Source organism: Schistocerca americana, chromosome 1, assembly GCF_021461395.2.
Source record: "Schistocerca americana isolate TAMUIC-IGC-003095 chromosome 1, iqSchAmer2.1, whole genome shotgun sequence".
In the NCBI taxonomy this organism is placed as follows: Eukaryota; Metazoa; Arthropoda; class Insecta; order Orthoptera; family Acrididae; genus Schistocerca; species Schistocerca americana.
In genome coordinates, this window is record NC_060119.1 from 1,120,610,637 (window position 1) to 1,120,632,410 (window position 21,774).

The 21,774-nt window shown below is 42.9% G+C and overlaps 1 protein-coding gene across 1 annotated transcript in view; it reads right to left on the bottom strand.

The window, feature by feature from the left end:
• The window catches only part of LOC124596861 (putative inorganic phosphate cotransporter), an 85,648-nt gene that overhangs the window by 13,494 nt on the left and 50,380 nt on the right, over nt 1-21,774 (bottom strand). Inside the window, exon 7 of the mRNA XM_047135900.1 lies at nt 3,667-3,799. Coding sequence (XP_046991856.1) covers nt 3,667-3,799 — 133 coding nt within the window. The remainder of the gene's footprint in view (nt 1-3,666; nt 3,800-21,774) is intronic.

Sequence of the window (21,774 nt, forward strand, 5' to 3'; positions counted from 1 at the left end):
CCCTGGCCGCTTACCCTGGTCCCTCATGGGTGGGGGGGAGTTATTGGGTAAAAAACATATTCATCCATAACCTCAGGCAGCGCACCTGATGATGTCCTCTGATCCTCACCCAGTTGCACCTCGCTAGGCACAGCCATGCTGATGATCTGAAGTCAGTCACCTGGCGGCACAATGAAACCAGGTTCCTGAGGAGACTGCACGGATGATGTACTGCAGGAGCTTATTCAAACATCTGAGCACCCTTCTTCACCCAGTCCCTAAGGTACACTGTGAGAGGACGCCTTATTGTCTGCCGCCTACAGACCCAACTGCAGGCCCGACGTAGCACCTTCCCACTTGCACGCCTTGTCAGTCATCAGGCAAGGCCAAAAACCCAGCCATCAGCTTAAGCCATTCCAGTAAGTAGCAGGGCACCCCTGGCGAATATCCTCACTGACAGTGCGACTACCTTTGGAACACCACAGACTGACAACAAGGTCACCATTGTTGCAGTTTCCCTTGATTAGACAGCAGTGAAAAGTGCGCTGGCAGCGATGGCGCCACGTTTAAGAAGAACCCCACTTACGTGCACAGCATCACGATGGACGTATCGAATGGTTCAAATGGCTCTGAGCACTATGGGACTTAACTGCTGAGGTCATCAGTCCCCTAGAACTTAGAACTACTTAAACCTAACTAACCTAAGGACAACACAAACATCCATGCCTGAGGCAGGATTCCAACCTGCGCCCGTAGCGGTCGCGCGGTTCCAGACTGTAGCGCCTAGAACCGCTCGGCCACTCTGGCCGGCGATGGACGTATCAGTTTGTGGAAGTTTCAAGGAGAACTAAGTTTCTTTGACTGCTCGCGTCATCGTCATACAGGTCTAGCACCTGACGCGATGGGTCTGAATACCACTGGGTACACTTGGCGATAACCCCTGGTTGGAGGTAAAATCCAAAAAATGTTGAGGCCAGACCTGCAGAGTCTATTCAACTGTTTCCCGAGCTAAGAATTGTTCCAGATCTCCCGCCCATTGAAAACATCTGGTCGTGGGTTTGCGAGAGACAGGCTCACCACCACTAGCCAGCCACTGATTGAAGTGGCAAGCAGTACCTTATCCACATCTGTCACCAAAGTTCACTTCGACATGATGGCCAGCCGGGTTGGAGACGTAGCTGTTGCGTAGTTCCAAGTATTAAGTTGCGCACAATTTCTACCCTAAATATCACCTACAAATTGAATCATGTATTCTTCTTACTGTACTGCATACACAAAGTAACAAAAATTTTCATTATTTCTACGCTTTCTGGTCTTGCAGTTGCTAATGTATTTTCAAATGTGTCCTTAACTACCATTTCATTTATTTTTTACACCTTTCCTTATAACATCCTCAGCGTATGTGTTTGGTAGAACCACATATTACTCATACTACCACTGCAGACATACAAATCATTTTAATATGTTTCTGAATTTCCCTCGGCGCATACAATGTTCAAATAACTTAGGGGAATGCAGCCGGGTGGCATCGTCGTCAACCGCCGGTATTTCGACAGGAGCGCATGCTACGATTTTCGAGGCAAAACTGCAGCAAAAAAGAGTTGTGCAATGGAATTTAAAAGCTCGGTCTTCAGAGAAACTCCATATAGATAACAAACACACACATCCTGTAAACACTAGCGCCATTACACTATCCAAAGATGACTGACGTCAGAAGTTACCGATAGTGAAATTAATCAGCAACGAGTAGATAGCATTAACTCAGTCCCTCTGATTATGGCAAGGGAGAAGACAGGATTCCAACAAAATTTAAAGAAAAACTACCACCTCTGTTTATAAGGTTACATGCTAATTCTATTTCAACTGCTTTCTTAATGACACTTTCTCAACAGCTGGAAGTGCGTGCCAGAATCTTCGTGTTGTTCCTTGGGATGAAAGGTGCCATGACAGTATTCTGCAAGAGCGGATTTTTTTTGGCTGTTGTGCCGCTTATGTTCAGTGTACCGGTTCTCCATAGTTCTGATACTCTGACCAATACATGACATGCCAAAACACCTTGGAATACGGTAGACACCAGTATTACGCAAACCACGAACATTCTTTATGGAACCTAATAGGATTCTTGTCTTAGATGGTGGTCGAATAACACATTTCACATCATAATTTCCGAAAATACGACCAGCCTTGTTCGAAATACAGCTCGTGGTCTTGCGGTAGCGTTCTCGCTTCCCGGGCACGGGGTCCCGGGTTCGATTCCCGGCGGGGTCAGGGATTTTCCCTGCCTCGAGATGACGGGGTTTTCTTGCGTTGCCTTCATCGTCCTCATTCATTCCCATTACGGTCGGAGGAAGGCAATGGCAAACCACCTCCGCTAGGACCTTGCTTAGTCGGCGGCGCGGGTCTCCCGCATCGCTCCCTACGCACCTCGGAGTATGGGACCTCATCATCATCAAGGCAAAAAGGCTGTAGACTTCGGTGGCACCTGGGTATTATCACTCACTCGGTGAAGAGTTGGTCGACATCGCAACATACGTCTGATCTGTCTTTCACTCAAACCATTCTGGCGGAAGATGACCTCAAGATGGGCTAACTTAGCTGATAAACTCTCGGGGTCCGACATCACATCCAAGTGAACCAAGGTCCGAAACACCCCTTCACGTTGAGCCGGACAGCGTCACCGGTGAGCCTGTAGATAGAAGTCAGTGTGAGCAGGCTTCCTATTATGGCATGTACTAACATACAATCAGCCTTACTCCTGATCAACACGTCAAAGAAGGGAATGCATTCATTCTATTCCACCTCCATCCTCAAACAAATATTCTGGCGAATGTAACTCAGGTGCGCTAAAAAGTCTTTGAAATTCTAACTAATATGAGGCCTAACAACGAAAGTATAACCTAATATCCAAAAAAAATGCACAGGTTTCAAAGCTGCGACTCCGAGGTACGTTCCTCCATAAACAAATTGCCAATGATAGGAGGCAATAGGCTTCCCATCGCAACTTCATCTGTCGGCTCACGTTATGGTCATTCAACAAAAAGTGGATGGAAGTCAAAACATGTCGAAATGGGTTCGTTACTTCAACACCAAAGCTAGCCTCAATCGACCGTAGCGAATCAGACAGAGGAATGCGAGTGAAGAGAGAGAGAGAGAGACCTCATCCACACTTACTATAATATCATATTCATTTAATCGCACTTCCTCTAATCGACTTAAGAAATCAATCGAGTTCTTAATGTGATGCTCACACCGACCTACTACAGTGCTCAAGAGAGTAGCAAGGTGCTTTTCTTCACAACATGTCGAAGCACGAACATTACTCACAACCCGAGAAAAAGTATGTAGATTCTTTTACGTATCACTTGCTTGGTAGAGTAATGCCTCGAAAATGGCAGGGTGTGCTCCAGTTGAAATATCGGTGGTTGTCGACGACCACCAGGCTGCAAACATATGAGATATTGGAATATTTTCATACTATTTGTTGTAACTGTAATTGTTGTTTCTAAGGTAACTATGATGTAAAAAAGGTACTATATATGTGAAACTGTGCTCCCATATAAGAGAGGGCCTGATGGCTCTAATCAGAGGAGGTTAGATAAGTAAATAAACTTTTCGACTTTCTTTCCTGTAATTTAATGACTGCTTGTGCTAAAAACAGTACATACTTATCTGCACATACATTCTTACCAATGGAGTTGATCACCTTCCTTAAGGCCCCCCTGCTGAGTACTTGCTTCTTCTCTACACTGTTGACGATCCAGCTGCAGGCAACACTCAGCACAATGTTAGCGATGTACGGCAGTGCAGAAAGTAACCCGTTCTGCGAGAACACACATCAGAAAATTTCAGCTGTAGAATGGGAAAATTCTTTTTGCATTCCACAGAGTACATCATAAGTCAAAACCTGTTGATAGCGCGATACAAAACCATAAGGAACTGTGTACTTACGTAACATATCACACTGAAAGAACGGAGATACTTTATTATTATTATTATTATTATTATTATTACTGTAGCAGATAATCCACATTTTCAACACTGATGGTTGCTGAAGAACGCGGAAAAATTGTCGCAAAGCACAAAGTAATGCAGTCCATTGTTGGTGTTTAACGTTTATGGAGCCTCAAAGAGATGTCAAGCCACTCAGTCATCTTGTACGATCTCTATAAATGAATGGGAATCAGCTCTGTCTTGCGTTTATAAAACTCTGGTTTACATTCGACACTCTTCCATTTTTTTTTATTCGCATTGGTCCTTAGTTCGTCCAAGCAGTGTCTAGAGACTAAACAACTCGCAGTGAAAGGCATATTTCATCTGTCGACCGTGAACCAGTCTACTGTACCCAAATGTAGGAGTACCCACCAATAGTTCCAAGCAGGGTCCGAGAAATTAGTCAAGAATAATTACTCTATTTGTGGCTCGTTACTCTCAAGAGGAGTACCTTGAGGCAAGAGCCAGCAGTAGCAACATCGCTGACCTGTTGTCAAGGGGAACCACATAGGGACGGAACTGCTGACGCATCTGTACAATGAGTGCGCACGTGTGATCCCTGTTGGCCGAACTATTCACTTCTGAGTTTAGGTTACAATAGTTTCTCAACGAATGTCTAAGGAAATTCACACGTCAGTACTTAATGTACTCATTGTGGCGAGATTTATCTCACCACGGTAGACAACTTATCTTAGAGGGCGCTTACACGTTACCTCTGCTATACATTCCTGTTGCTCACCTGTGAGGGATGAGGTAGTCCTCATCCTCATCAATGTTTTAGACTTGGCCCCGAACGCCTCTTGCATACTGGATAAACCCGTAATGTAAGTGGCTCTACATCCCACATAATTAATCCTGTGTTTATCATGGAGCTACATATCTTCGACATCTTGATCTGCAGGTTATATCCGTGAAAATATTGAAAGAAGTTCTAAAATTACCATCCGTTGGTCATTTAGATTATGCTAAATGCCGTCCCTGGAAACCTTGTTCTTCCTCTGAGCTTTCCTTCAAGGTTTGTGATCAGTGTATGAACTCTCAGACACCTGATCTGTGAATAATGCGTTTCACTCTCACGAGATAGTGCTTCATTGGTAGACGGAGGTGAAGTACTGTTAACGAGCGTAACTACATTATTATTGAAGTACTTCTCTTTTAAAAAATGGAGTCGCGTCCAAAAGCTACAATACATTACAAGAATTCTGTTGCATATGATGAGTTTAGCTTGAAACGATAATAATTGTATGCCTATCAAAAGTTTACCCCATATGTCTTTTTTTGAGGATGTATTCTTTTAGCACATACCAGTACAAACACCAATATTGTGTACCAATGGCAAGTCACCAAAGAAAAGTTTCATCTTCTTCCCAAAGCGACAACATCAAGTTACAACGTCTACAAACATCTTAACTTTTAAGAGATCAGACCTTAGAGTGACTACTACCAGGGTTAGGGATCTCAAACTGGTAACAGTATTACATAATTCACCAGAAAGTGTTCATTTGTAGTTAATTTTATATCGGACGGACTTGTTGAGAAACATAACTTCGTATTTCCCTTTTTTTTTTTTTTTTTGATAAATGAAGAAACCATAGATCTGTTGCTAAATCCACCATCTTCTGTGGTTTCTTCAATTTTCAAAATGGACTTGTACCGCTGTGGCTGTCCCACAAGGAGAAATATTTCCCTTCATCCGCCAGTTTATAAATAATTTATAAACAGTCGCAAAAGTACTGAGAAACACGTACACTCGACAGCAAAGAAATTCGGTTAGATGTACGCAAAATGACAGAAAATCGGACCATTTGGCAACAGCAGCAGAAAAACCAGACTGGGGCGTGACGTCAGAGAGAGAGGGGAAATGCGTCTTGATTTAGGAAATGTGAGGTACCCGACACTCACTCTGTAACTGTCTAGGCCCAATGTGTAAGTGTGGCGAATTGTAGTTCATACACATCTTATGTCCATGAACCAAGGACCTTGCCGTTGATGGGGAGGCTTGCGTGCCTCAGCGATACAGATAGGGGTATCTGTTGAGAGGCCAGACAAACGTGTGGTTCCTGAAGAGGGGCAGCAGCCTTTTCAGTAGTTGCAAGGGCAACAGTCTGGATGATTGACTGATCTGGCCTTGTAACATTAACCAAAACAGCCTTGCTGTGCTGGTACTGCGAACGGCTGAAAGCAAGGGGAAACTACAGCCGTAATTTTTCCCGAGGGCATGCAGCTTTACTGTATGATAAAATGATGATGGCGTCCTCTTGGGTAAAATATTCCGGAGGTACCATAGTCCCCCATTCGGATCTCCGGGCGGGGACTACTCAAGAGGATGTCGTTATCAGGAGAAAGAAAACTGGCGTTCTACGGATCGGAGCGTGGAATGTCAGATCCCTTAACCGGGCAGGTAGGTTAGAAAATTTAAAAAGGGAAATGGATAGGTTGAAGTTAGATATAGTGGGAATTAGTGAAGTTCGGTGGCAGGAGGAACACGACTTCTGGTCATGTGACTACAGGGTTATAAACACAAAATCAAATAGGGGTAATGCAGGAGTAGGTTTAATAATGAATAGGAAAATAGCAATGCGGGTAAGCTACTACAAACAGCATAGTGAACGCATTATTGTGGCCAAGATAGATACGAAGCCCACACCTACTACAGTAGTACAAGTTAATATGCCAACTAGCTCTGCAGATGACGAAGAAATTGATGAAATGTATGATGAAATAAAAGAAATTATTCAGATTGTGAAGGGAGACGAAAATTTAATAGTCATGGGTGACTGGAATTCGAGTGTAGGAAAAGGGAGAGAAGGAAACATAGTAGGTGAATATGGATTGGGGGTAACAAATGAAAGAGGAAGCCGCCTGATAGAATCTTGCACAGAGCACAACATAATCATAACTAACACTTGGTTTAAGAATCATGAAAGAAGGTTGTATACATGGAAGAACCCTGGAGATACTAAAAGGTATCAGATAGATTATATAATGGTAAGACAGAGATTTAGGAACCAGGTTTTAAACTGTAAGACATTTCCAGGGGCAGATGTGGACTCTGACCACAATCTATTGGTTATGACCTGTAGATTAAAACTGAAGAAACTGCAAAAAGGTGGAAATTTAAGGAGATGGGCCCTGGATAAACTAAAAGAACCAGAGGTTGTACAGAGATTCAGGGAGAGCATAAGGGAGCAATTGACAGGAATGGGGGAAATAAATACAGTAGAAGAAGAAGGGTAGCTTTTAAGGATGAAGTAGTGAAGGCAGCAGAGGATCAAGTAGGTAAAAAGACGAGGGCTAGTAGAAATCCTTGGGTAACAGAAGAAATATTGAATTTAATTGATGAAGGAGAAAATATAAAAATGCAGTAAGTAAAGCAGGCAAAAAGGAATACAAACGTCTCAAAAATGAGATCGACAGGAAGTGCAAAATGGCTACGCAGGGATGGCTAGAGGACAAATGTAAGGATGTAGAGGCCTATCTCACTAGGGGTAAGATAGATACCGCCTACAGGAAAATTAAAGAGACCTTTGGAGATAAGAGAACGACTTTTATGAATATCAAGAGCTCAGATGGAAACCCAGTTCTAAGCAAAGAAGGGAAAGCAGAAAAGTGGAAGGAGTATATAGAGGGTCTATACAAGGGCGATGTACTTGAGGACAATATTATGGAAATGGAAGAGGATGTAGATGAAGATGAAATGGGAGATATGATACTGCGTGAAGAGTTTGACAGAGCACTGAAAGACCTGAGTCAAAACAAGGCCCCCGGAGTAGACAATATTCCATTGGAACTACTGACGGCCGTGGGAGAGCCAGTCCTGACAAAACTCTACCATCTGGGAGCAAGATGTATGAAACAGGCGAAATACCCTCAGACTTCAAGAAGAATATAATAATTCCAATCCCAAAGAAAGCAGGTGTTGACAAATGTGAAAATTACCGAACTATCAGTTTAATAAGTCACAGCTGCAAAATACTAACACGAATTCTTTACAGACGAATGGAAAAACTAGTAGAAGCCAACCTCAGGGAAGCTCAGTTTGGATTCCGTAGAAACACTGGAACACGTGAGGCAATACTGACCTTACGACTTATCTTAGAAGAAAGATTAAGGAAAGGCAAACCTACGTTTCTAGCATTTGTAGACTTAGAGAAAGCTTTTGACAATGTTGACTGGAATACTCTCTTTCAAATTCTAAAGGTGGCAGGGGTAAAATACAGGGAGCGAAAGGCTATTTACAATTTGTACAGAAACCAGATGGCAGTTATAAGAGTCGAGGGACATGAAAGGGAAGCAGTGGTTGGGAAGGGCGTAAGACAGGGTTGTAGCCTCTCCCCGATGTTGTTCAATCTGTATATTCAGCAAGCAGTAAAGGAAACGAAAGAAAAATTCGGAGTAGGTATTAAAATTCATGGAGAAGAAATAAAAACTTTGAGGTTCGCCGATGACATTGTAATTCTGTCAGAGACAGCAAAGGACTTGGAAGAGCAGTTGAATGGAATGGACAGTGTCTTGAAAGGAGGATATAAGATGAACATCAACAAAAGCAAAACAAGGATAATGGAATGTAGTCGAATTAAGTCGGGTGATGCTGAGGGAATTAGATTAGGAAATGAGGCACTTAAAGTAGTAAAGGTGTTTTGCTATTTGGGGAGCAAAATAACTGAATGGTCGAAGTAGAGAGGATATAAAATGTAGGCTGGCAATGGCAAGGAAAGCGTTTCTGAAGTAGATAAATTTGTTAACATCCAGTATTGATTTAAGTGTCAGGAAGTCATTTCTGAAAGTATTCGTATGGAGTGTAGCCATGTATGGAAGTGAAACATGGACGATAAATAGTTTGGACAAGAAGAGAATAGAAGCTTTCGAAATGTGGTGCTACAGAAGAATACTGAAGATTAGATGGGTAGATCACATAACTAATGAGGAAGTATTGAATAGGATTGGGGAGACGAGAAGTTTGTGGCGCAACTTGACCAGAAGAAGGGATCGGTTGGTAGGACATGTTCTGAGGCATCAAGGGATCACCAGCTTAGTATTGGAGGGCAGCGTGGAGGGTAAAAATCGTAGAGGGAGACCAAGAGATGAATACACTAAGCAGATTCAGAAGGATGTAGGTTGCAGTAGGTACTGGGAGATGAAAATGCTTGCACAGGATAGAGTAGCATGGAGAGCTGCATCAAACCAGTCTCAGGACTGAAGACCACAACAACAACAACACATCGACAGTGCGACAGGTCGACTAGAATGATTTAGAGTGTGTGTTACCTGCAAAAGAAAAAGTTCAAAGAAAGGCAGCACGTTTTGTATCATCGCGAAATATGGGAGAGAGTGTCACAAAAATGATACAAGATTTGAGATGGACATCATTAAAAGAAAGGCGTTTTTCGTTGCGACGGAACTTCGCCGGCCGTGTGGCCGAGCGGTTCTAGGCACTTCAGTCTGGAACCCTACGACCGCCACGGTCACAGGTTCGAATCCTGCCTCGGGCATGGATGTGTGTGATGTCCTTAGGTTAGTTAGGTTTAAGTAGTTCTAAGTTCTAGGGGACTGATGACCTCAGACGTTAAGTCCCATAGTGCTCAGAGCCATTTGAACCATTGAACGGAATCTTCTCAAGAAATTCCAATCACCAACTTTCTCCTCCGAATGCGAAAATATTTTGTTGACATGGACTTACATAGGGAGGAATGATCACAAAGATAAAATAAGGGAAATCAGAGCTCGTACGGAAAGATATAGGTTTTCAAAAAATGGTCCAAATGGCTCAGAGCACTATGGGACTTAACATCTATGGTCACCTGTTCCCTTGATTTTAGAACTACTTAAACCTAACTAACCTAAGTACATCACACACATCCATGCCCGAGGCAGGATTCGAACTTGTGACCGTAGCGGTCACGCGGTTCCAGACTGAAGCGCCTATAACCGCACGGCCACACCGCCGGCAGATATACGAGTAGGTGTTCATTCTTTCCGCGCGCTATACGAGATTGGAATAATAGAGAATTGTGAAGGTGGTTCGATGAACCCTCTGCCAGGCACTTGAACGTGATTTGCAGAGTACCCACGTAGATGTGGATGTAGAAGAGCATTGCAAAAACAAGCATTTTGTGAGTCAATGTATCTCTCATGTGTCCTGTAAGTTTCAATAAAAGTCATTAGTTGTTATTGTTTTTCTGTCACTAATAGTGGGGTAAAAGTGAGTAGTACTACAGTGGTGACCTTGTTTTACAAAACCTAGTTCTTCCGCATCGCGTAACTTACCACGCCGTCACGACAATGGAGAAATAACACTCATAACCATACCAGGCCACCTGATAACAAGAAGAAAACCAACATCCACGTAATCACACTTTCACGGTTTTTCCAACGATTTCTTCGCTACCTGACAGTCCAGGTGCATCGTCACCAACTACAACAGCTTCAGTACGGCTACCGACTTTTTAAACAGCACATCCGACATAATGGTTCGTCATCTTCCAGCAAAGTGGCGTATGTAACAGCAAAGACAAATTGAACCCAATCTTCGCCAACATGGATGACTAATTGGTTAGAGTGGTACGAGACACAGTATTGCAGCGCACCTCGGAACAGCTGTACCAAAACTTTAGAGACATAATAATGAAGCGCCAGTCAGTACCTAAGTGACAACGTATGCAACTAATCCTGAATGAAGAGGCCATCGAAAACAGAAGCCTGACGGAATTGTTGCGGCGCTTTCGTAAACTGGTGTGTCAGAAGCTGCTCTGAGAACCATTACGCACGATATGACATCAACACAAAGTGTGGTTTGGCAGCACATGATAATTTACCATTATCCGCATGAATAGAGGAGGCGGACGCAATTTTCCACTCTTTCTCTGCGGCACTTAATCAATATATGTGCGCTACAACAGGAATAGTGCCAGACTCTCCGGTTTGTGGCGGTGTTACATAAAGCAACAAACCGCAATTTCTCATTGACGCTACTGGTGCTAAAAGAGTATGTATCGGCAGATTCGGTGTTCTGCTAACAGTAACTACAGATCACGTTTGTTAGTTTGACTGCTCACTATTTACCGAGCTCATAAAGTTATCTGACATCTCCTAACTAAAAAGTACTAGCGAGTAACAGCATCGTGAAACGACTGTATCGAACACTCTGACAAGGGAACCTCCCCATCGCACCCCCCTCAGATTTAGTTATAAGTTGGCACAGTGGATAGGCCTTGGAAAACTGAACACAGATCAATCGAGAAAACAGGAAGAAGTTGTCTGGAACTACGAAAAAAATAAGCAAAATATACAAACTGAGTAGTCTACGCGCAAGATAGGCAACATCAAGGAGAGTATGAGCCCGAGAGTACCGTGGTCCCGTGGTAGGGTAAGCAGCTGCGGAACGAGAGGTCCTTGGTTCAAGTCTTCCCTCGAGTGAAAGTTTACTTTTTTTATTTTCGCAAAATTATGATCTGTCAGTTCGTTCATTGATGTCTCTGTTCACTGTAATAAGTTTAGTGTCTGTGTTTTGCGACCGCACCGCAAAACCATGCGATTAGTAGACGAAAGGACGTGCCTCGCCAAAGAGAACCGAAAACATTTGATCGCAAGGTCATAGGTCAACCGACTCCTCCGCAGGAAAACACGTCTGATATATTCTATACGACACTGGTGACGGCATGTGTGTCACATGACAGGAATATGTTGTCGATCCATCTAACTTGTACACTTGGCGAATAGGTAAAAAGATTCTTCTACCTTGCCCGATTTAGGTTTTCTTGTGGATGTGATAATCACTCCCAAAAAAGTGATGAAAACATAAGAGTTAGTCAGTTAATAATTGTCTGAAAATAAAAAATTAAACTTTCCACTCGAGGGAAGACTTGAACCAGAGACCTCCAATTCCACGGCTGCTCACGCTAACCACGGGACCATGGCACTCCTGAGCTCGTAGTATCCTTGATGTAGCCAACTTACAACTAAATCTGAGGGGGGTGCGATGGGGAGGTTCCTTTGTAAGCAGCACTCATTGGCCAAGAAAGTACCTGGACCGACACATTGCCTGTGTATTACTGGAGTTAAGGATAACAGCAAAAATAGATACTGGTACAACGAAAAACCTGTCCAAAGTTGCAAATTTCACTTTTTTCTATTCACTCAATGACTAGTTTCGAGCCATGATCCATTTTCGATCCATCGCAACATAGTCAAAAATGGTATTTCGGAAAATGCAAGAACTATGTTAAGAATGTGCAAACGAACAGTACAGCGCATACAGATAAGAGGTACCTGTATGCGATTTGAAAATGGGTCCCAGTCACAAATTAGTCATTGAGTGAATAAAAAAAATGAAATTGCAACTTTGGACTGGTTTTTCGTTGTACCGATTGACAGAAATTGCTGTCTCACAGCTATTCCAGCATGCTGGAAGTCCGTAAAAATAGATATTGACTTGGTACTGAGTCATTTAATGCATGAACAACAAATTCGCGTTCCCGCCGACCTAGTAAAGAACCAAGAAGCGACGATACTATCCCACCGCGTCTTGCAAGAGTTCGCACAAACACTGCGGTGCTCAATGCAGCGACTCATTCCAGCAGCAGCAGCCCATCACGCCATCAAGTAAACAGTTTTACACAAGGACCTCTACAGTTGTTGCACATTTGCTTACGTGTTGACGCTACACGGGACCATATCGCGTACTACACCGCAGTTCGCTCACTTTTAATACTTCAAGACAGTAAAACTACAACACTGTAGAGAGCGTGAAGCCCGCATACGTTATAGACGGCGGTCCTTCAAAGACAGCACACACAGCTCCCCCAATTTAAATCCCACCGGGCGAGCAGCTTTCAGAGACCACCACCACCACAACTTCATGGAATCAAGATGTGGACGATACAGTTACATCAGCAACACCTACTAGAAGCAATTAACCGAAACCTGCAGTGTCGCCTCCATCAGGTTTTATTACATGAGCATGGCCATACCATTCGCTGGAATTGTCCAGAATGTTCTACAAATCGATCTCGAATAATTGTGGCCAGTGACGTGGCATGGGTTTTTGCGAATATGAAGTCCATGAACGGCTGCGAATGGATTCCAAGTAGCCGAACATAACAATTTCCAGTCAATGGTCGTATCAGTTGGGCCAGAAGATCCAGTCCATTCCAAGTAAACACAGCCCACATCATTATGAAACCACCACCAGCTTACACAGTGCTGGAGGACAACTTGAGTCAGCCGGCCGGTGTGGCTGTGCGGTTCTAAGCGCTTCAGTCTGGAACCGCGTGACCGCTACGGTCGCAGGTTCGAATCCTGCCTCTGGCATGGATGTGTGTGATGTCCTTAGGTTAGTTAGGTTTAATTAGTTCTAAGTTCTAGGCGACTGATGACCTCAGAAGTTAAGTCGCATAGTGCTCAGAGCCATTTAAACCATTTTGACAACTTGAGTCCATGGCTTCATGGCGTATGCGCCACACCCGAACCCTACCATAATTTCTGACCAAGTGAAATCGAGACTCATCTGCCTAGGCCACTGGTTTGCAGAACTACTTAAGGGTGGCTAGGACGTCAAACGGGCCGACTCGGAGCAGGAGAGGCATCACAGGACATTTTAATTTCCACTGTCTATACTTTTACAAATAAATTCATAAAACTTTGTCAGCATTACCAGGAAGGATTCAGGATTCACACTCATTGCAGTGGAAGTTCGGAAACATAACAATAATTTTTTTTCGTGTGAAATTTCATCATTTTTTCACTTACTAATGGCTGCATTTGTTGCTATAGGTACACTTTTCTTCATACATTAGATTCTTGGATGAATTTTGCACAGCATACATCCAATACTTACAGGTGTACGAAACTCTACAATTTATTTAATTTATGTAAAGACGAATGAGCTGTTGTGTTTTAAGCTTCATGTTTAGAAAAAACACAAATTTTGTAGTTAATTACCTCAATTTTTACCACAGTTTTAATAGATTTGGGAAATTCTAGAGTTGCATACACCTTTAAGTATGGTTTGTATGATGTGCAAAATTCATCGAACTATCTCTCTTAATTATGAAGAAAAGTGTACCTATAGCAACAAATGCTGCCATTAGTAAGTGAAAAAAATGATGAAATTTCACATGTAAAAAAAATTACTTCATTATGTTTTCGAACTTCCATGCTATGAGTGTGAATTCTGAATCCTTGCTGGTCATGCTGACACCAAGTTTTATGAATTTATTTGTAAAAGTATAGACAGTGGAAATTAAAATGTCCTGTAGTGCCTCTCCTGCTCCAAGTCGGCCCGTTTGACATCCTACCCCCCCTTAAGTAGTTCTAAGTCTAGGGGACTGATGACCTCAGATGTTAAGCCCCGTAGTGCTCAGAGCCATTTCAACCGTTTGAAAGGCACAGGCGTTGGTCGTCTTCTCCATGGCCCATTACCGCCAAATTTCGCTGCACTGTCCTAAAGGGTACATTCGTCGTAAGTCCCATATTGATATCTACCGTTATTTCAAGCAGAATTGCCTGTTTGTTAGCACTAACAAATCTACGCAAACACCGCTGCTTTCTGTCCTTAAGTGAAGGCAAGCCCCCACCGCGTTGTCTGTGGTGACAGGTAATGCCTGGAATGCAATGCGGATCTCAGAAAATTAAATTCCTTAACGTTTTCCGAAATGGAATATGCCATGCGTCTAGCTATAAATAACAATCCCTTATTGCGGCCGTAATCACCACGAAGACCTTTTCACATCAATCACCTGAAGTACAAATGACAGCTCCGCCAACCCATTGCCCTTCCATACCTTGTGTCCACAATACTGCCGCCATTAGTGTGGGTGCATATCGCTATCCGTCTCAGGGTACATCTCCTTTCGAGCCATTTAACACAACTGACTCAATTGTGGCAAAATTTAGCTAGTAATCGTTTTTGCTGTATATTCTGTAGTATTTACGTGCATTAGTGTCAGATAGACGTGATAAATTGAAGGTTTCAGTTTTTATTTTTGTCCGAATAAGATAAGCGATGTTTCTGTCTAGGACAGTTTCGCGTGTATACAAACGTTTGTTTACATTCTTAACTGACGTTAAATAAGTGGGATTATCAATTACGTCAGTGCACAGTACTCAGTATCTACGTTTATTAGTGTCATTTAGACTCGATACTTTGAAGGTAGCTGTTTTTATACGTTTTATTAGGTCATTTTTCTCGGGTACGTAAACGTTTGTTTGTTTGCATTACAAATACGAGGGTTAGTCAATTTAAGATAGTGGACTATACTCAGTATTCACGTTTATTAGTGTCATTTATACTCGATACATCGAAGGTAGAAATTTTTATATGTTTTGTTAGGAAAAGTGACACTGACAGTGAATTTTAACCTCACTTGTATACGTTTGACCAGCGCAACCTGCGACCGTTAACAGTTAAACAAACGTAAAATTACTTCGTAAATTAGTGTTAAAAATTAAACTACAATATCTCAGTAAATCAGTGTTATAATATAACTTCTGAGCCCTTCGTACATACGGTTTAGTTAGCAGTAAGCTAAAACTCACCTCGCCACTTGCTATGGGCATTAGTGATCGTAAGTACAGTAAGCCCATCGATTTATATAAAGTAGAGTTCGTATTTGTGCTTTACATTCTGAACTCTTACTGCTAGCTAAAAGTTTCATTTTGCACCTGCATCTGTCAGTGTCAGTGTCATTTAGACTCGGTACATTTCAGGTAGCAGTTTTTATAGTTTTATTAGTTCATATTCACGTGTACGTAAACGCTTGTTTAATTTATAAATACGTGAGATAATCAATAGCTGTAGCCTACCGTAGGTTACTGTTTAATTCGTTAATAATATTCACTACACAGCCCATAGCATTTTACTGTAGGAGACTCTCTTATTCTTTAGTATTCACTATATAGCCCCTAGCAGGAAAATAAGTACCAAATCTAGCTTCTACCATACATTTTTATTGTTTTTCATTGTTGAGTGTCCTTTCTGCCAGCTAGAGTGTAGCTGTTAACCTTGTGTGGCAGTTACTTACCTTAAGTTTCTTATAGTAAATAAGTTATTAGCTAGATGGATAGGGACTGTGTCTTTTGTGTGAGGATGCAGAAGGAGTTGGCCACAGTCCAAACGCAGCTGGAAGCTTTGTTGGCCACAGTCAACAAGCTCCAGGGTGCCACCTTAAGGTGTGGTGGGGATGGGGTGCCTGGGGCAGCCTCTGCTGTACTAGGTGTGTAGGGGGGGGGGGGGGATGTCACAGCTCTCTGTCACTGAACCGACCTCAGGTGCGGACTGTGTCGAGGTCTCGAGCTTCCAGGCGAAGGCTGCATGGGGGTTGCAGGCGCCTTCCAAATCCCAAGCACTTTGCTAATAGATTCAGTGTGCTGTGGGGGGGGGGGGGGGGGGGGGGAAGGAGAGGCTGAGCTGGCTCAGAATGCACCTTCTGCCAGGATAGTGGCTGCTCCTTCAGCAAGGTCCGGACAGGCACGAGGGGTAGGGGTTTGTTAGTTATTGGGAGCTCCAATGTCAGGCGGGTCATGGAACCCCTCAGACACATAACGGTTAGGACGGGGAAGAAGTCTAACGTTCACTCCGTATGCTTGCTGGGGCGCCTTGTCTGGGATGTGGAAGAGGTTCTTCCAGCGGATATGGAGAGTGCGGCGAGTGGCCTGTTGCAGATTGTTGCACATGTCGGCACCAATGATGCCTGTCGTTGGGGATCCGAGGAGATCCTTGGATCCTTTCGACGGATGTCTAAATTGGCGAAGGCGCCCTCCAGCTCTCGAGGAGTGGAAGTGAAGCTGACGATCTGCAGCATCATACCCAGGGTGGACTGGTGTCCTCTGGTTTGGAGTCGAGTGGAGAATCTAAACCAGAGGCTACGTCGACTCTGTGACGAAAATGGTTGTACATTCATCGACTGTAAAGTGGGAGGTTGTAGGACGTCCCTCGATAGATGGGTGCACTACACACAGGAAGCAGCTACATGGGTAACACAGTACTTTTGGCGTGCACATGGAGGTTTTCTTAATTGAGGTTCCTCCCTACGGGAAACAAACCCTTGGCCTGAAAAATTACCGATTCATGAAACTGATGTGGGTGTGCCAACTGTAAAAATTGTTAGTTCACCTAAACAGGTCATTCCAAAGAATTTAAATACGCTAAATCTCATGTTAGTAAATTGTCGAAGTGTCTGTAGCTACTCTCCGAAATAAACAGTAGCAATGCCAACTTTGTATTAGGTACCGAAAGCTGGTTGAAACCAGACATAAATAGCAGTGAAATTTTGAACTCGGATTGGATAATGTTTAAGAAGGATAGGACTGATGCTATGGGAGGTGGTGTGTTCATTGCAGTTAAAATCTGTTTAAACGCAGTTGAGATCGATGCTGGGTCGCACTGTGAAATAGTCTGGATAAAGCTGTCAATCAGAGAAGGACTGACCATTGTATTAGGATGATTTTATAGACCACCAGCATCCGCAACAAACGTCGCAGAACGTTTCAGGGTAAGTCTTGAGTATATAGGAAATAAATATCCGAATTATCCATTAGTTATAGGCGGAGACTTTAATGTGGCATCCATTGAATGGGAAAATTACACGTTTATCACAGGGAACAGAAGCGAAAGCTCGTGTAAAGTTATTCTAGGAGCGTTCTCAACACACAACCTTGAGCAATTGGTTGGAAAACCAAATCGAGAGGGAACGTATTAGATATCTTGACGACAAACAGATCTGATCTTTTTGACGAAGTTAATCTAGAAGAAGGTATTAGCGACCATAATGTCGTTATGGCTTCTATGTCAGTGGAAGTTAAAAAGAAAAAGAAAAATCATAGAAACAGCGTAGAGTTTTCTTGTTTGGGAAAGCAAATAAAAGTGTGATTAATGAATATCTTCATAGTCAGCTCCAAGCATTCACCGCGGGACACACAGATATTGAGCATCTTTGGTTGGAATTTAAAGGTATTGTCCACCAAGTGCTAGAGAAGTATTTTCGAACAAACACAAGGATGGCTGACATAGTGGTTAGAGTATCTGGAATTGTATAACAGTTAAGATCCTTACACGCCAGGAAGGCACCTGGCCCAGACCGCATCCCCGTATGATTATATGTTGACTATGCTACAAATCCCCCCCATGAACCATGGACCTTGCCGTTGGTGGGGAAGTTTGCGTGCCTCAGCGATACAGATAGCCGTACCGTAGGTGCAACCACAACGGAGGGGTATCTGTTGAGAGGCCAGACAAACGTGTGGTTCCTGAAGAGGGGCAGCAGCCTTTTCAGTAGTTGCAAGGGCAACAGTCTGGATGATTGACTGATCTGGCCTTGTAACAATAACCAAAACGGCCTTGCTGTGCTGGTACTGCGAACGGCTGAAAGCAGGGGGAAACTACAGCCGTAATTTTTCCCGAGGGCATGCAGCTTTACTGTATGATTACATGATGATGGCGTCCTCTTGGGTAAAATATTCCGGAGGTAAAATAGTCCCCCATTCGGATCTCCGGGCGGGGACTACTCAAGAGGATGTCGTTATCAGGAGAAAGAAAACTGGCGTTCTACGGATCGGAGCGTGGAATGTCAGATCCCTTAACCGGGCAGGTAGGTTAGAAAATTTAAAAAGGGAAATGGATAGGTTGAAGTTAGATATAGTGGGAATTAGTGAAGTTCGGTGGCAGGAGGAACAAGACTTCTGGTCAGGTGACTACAGGGTTATAAACACAAAATCAAATAGGGGTAATGCAGGAGTAGGTTTAATAATGAATAGGAAAATAGGAATGCGGGTAAGCTACTACAAACAGCATAGTGAACGCATTATTGTGGCCAAGATAGATACGAAGCCCACACCTACTACAGTAGTACAAGTTTATATGCCAACTAGCTCTGCAGATGACGAATAAATTGAAGAAATGTATGATGAAATAAAAGAAATTATTCAGATTGTGAAGGGAGACGAAAATTTAATAGTCATGGGTGACTGGAATTCGAGTGTAGGAAAAGGGAGAGAAGGAAACATAGTAGGTGAATATGGATTGGGGGACAGAAATGAAAGAGGAAGCCGCCTGGTAGAATTTTGCACAGAGCACAACATAATCATAACTAACACTTGGTTTAAGAATCATGAAAGAAGGTTGTATACATGGAAGAACCCTGGAGATACTAAAAGGTATCAGATAGATTATATAATGGTAAGACAGAGATTTAGGAACCAGGTTTTAAATTGTAAGACATTTCCAGGGGCAGATGTGGACTCTGACCACAATCTATTGGTTATGACCTGTAGATTAAAACTGAAGAAACTGCAAAAAGGTGGGAATTTAAGGAGATGGGACCTGGATAAACTGAAAGAACCAGAGGTTGTACAGAGATTCAGGGAGAGCATAAGGGAGCAATTGACAGGAATGGGGGAAATAAATACAGTAGAAGAAGAATGTGTAGCTTTGAGGGATGAAGTAGTGAAGGCAGCAGAGGATCAAGTAGGTAAAAAGACGAGGGCTAGTAGAAATCCTTGGGTAACAGAAGAAATATTGAATTTAACTGATGAAAGGAGAAAATATAAAAATGCAGTAAGTGAAACAGGCAAAAAGGAATACAAACGTCTCAAAAATGAGATCGACAGCAAGTGCAAAATGGCTAAACAGGGATGGCTAGAGGACAAATGTAAGGATGTAGAGGCCTATCTCACTAGGGGTAAGATAGATACCGCCTACAGGAAAATTAAAGAGACCTTTGGAGATAAGAGAACGACTTGTATGAATATCAAGAGCTCAGATGGAAACCCAGTTCTAAGCAAAGAAGGGAAAGCAGAAAGGTGGAAGGAGTATATAGAGGGTCTATACAAGGGCGATGTACTTGAGGACAATATTATGGAAATGGAAGAGGATGTAGATGAAGACGAAATGGGAGATACGATACTGCGTAAAGAGTTTGACAGAGCACTGAAAGACCTGAGTCGAAACAAGGCCCCCGGACTAGACAATATTCCATTGGAACTACTGACGGCCGTGGGAGAGCCAGTCCTGACAAAACTCTACCATCTGGTGAGCAAGATGTATGAAACAGGCGAAATACCCTCAGACTTCAAGAAGAATATAATAATTCCAATCCCGAAGAAAGCAGGTGTTGACAGATGTGAAAATTACCGAACTATCAGCTTAATAAGTCACAGCTGCAAAATACTAACACGAATTCTTTACAGACGAATGGAAAAACTAGTAGAAGCCAACCTCGGGGAAGATCAGTTTGGATTCCGTAGAAACACTGGAACACGTGAGGCAATACTGACCTTACGACTTATCTTAGAAGAAAGATTAAGGAAAGGCAAACCTACGTTTCTAGCATTTGTAGACTTAGAGAAAGCTTTTGACAATGTTGACTGGAATACTCTCTTTCAAATTCTGAAGGTGGCAGGGGTAAAATACAGGGAGCGAAAGGCTATTTACAATTTGTACAGAAACCAGATGGCAGTTATAAGAGTCGAGGGACATGAAAGGGAAGCAGTGGTTGGGAAGGGAGTAAGACAGGGTTGTAGCCTCTCCCCGATGTTGTTCAATCTGTATATTGAGCAAGCAGTAAAGGAAACAAAAGAAAAATTCGGGGTAGGTATTAAAATTCATGGAGAAGAAATAAAAACTTTGAGGTTCGCCGATGACATTGTAATTCTGTCAGAGACAGCAAAGGACTTGGAAGAGCATTTGAATGGAATGGACAGTGTCTTGAAAGGAGGATATAAGATGAACATCAACAAAAGCAAAACAAGAATAATGGAATGTAGTCTAATTACGTCAGGTGATGCTGAGGGAATTAGATTAGGAAATGAGGCACTTAAAGTAGTAAAGGAGTTTTGCTATTTGGGGAGCAAAATAACTGATGATGGTCGAAGTAGAGAGGATATAAAATGTAGGCTGGCAATGGCAAGGAAAGCGTTTCTGAAGAAGAGAAATTTGTTAACATCCAGTATTGATTTAAGTGTCAGGAAGTCATTTCTGAAAGTATTCGTATGGAGTGTAGCCATGTATGGAAGTGAAACATGGACGATAAATAGTTTGGACAAGAAGAGAATAGAAGCTTTCGAAATGTGGTGCTACAGAAGAATGCTGAAGATTAGATGGGTAGATCACATAACTAATGAGGAAGTATTGAATAGGATTGGGGAGAAGAGAAGTTTGTGGCACAACTTGACCAGAAGAAGGGATCGGTTGGTAGGACATGTTCTGAGGCATCAAGGGATCACCAATTTAGTATTGGAGGGCAGCGTGGAGGGTAAAAATCGTAGAGGGAGACCAAGAGATGAATACACTAAGCAGATTCAGAAGGATGTAGGTTTCAGTAGGTACTGGGAGATGAAAAAGCTTGCACAGGATAGAGTAGCATGGAGAGCTGCATCAAACCAGTCTCAGGACTGAAGACCACAACAACAAACATGCTACAAATATAGCACCATTCTTATCATCTGTCAGAGATCATTGGAACAGCGCAAAGTTCCACGGGCTGGAAGAAGACCCAGGTCATAGCAATCTATAAAAGGTGTAGAAAATCGGATGCGCGTAATTACCGCCCAATGTCACTAACATCGATTAGTTGTAGAATCGTGGAACATATTTTGTGTTCAGACATGATGACCTCTCTAGAGTCTAAGAAGCTCATCTGCACGGTTTTAGGAAACAGCCGTCATGCGGGGCACAGATGGCCCTCTTTGTGTATGATATACAACAGACTCTAGATACCGGCTCCAAGGTTGATGTCATATTTCTCAACTTTCGAAAGGCGTTCCGCACTGTAACTTGCTCCAAAAAGTGCACGCTTACTGTCTATCCGATGA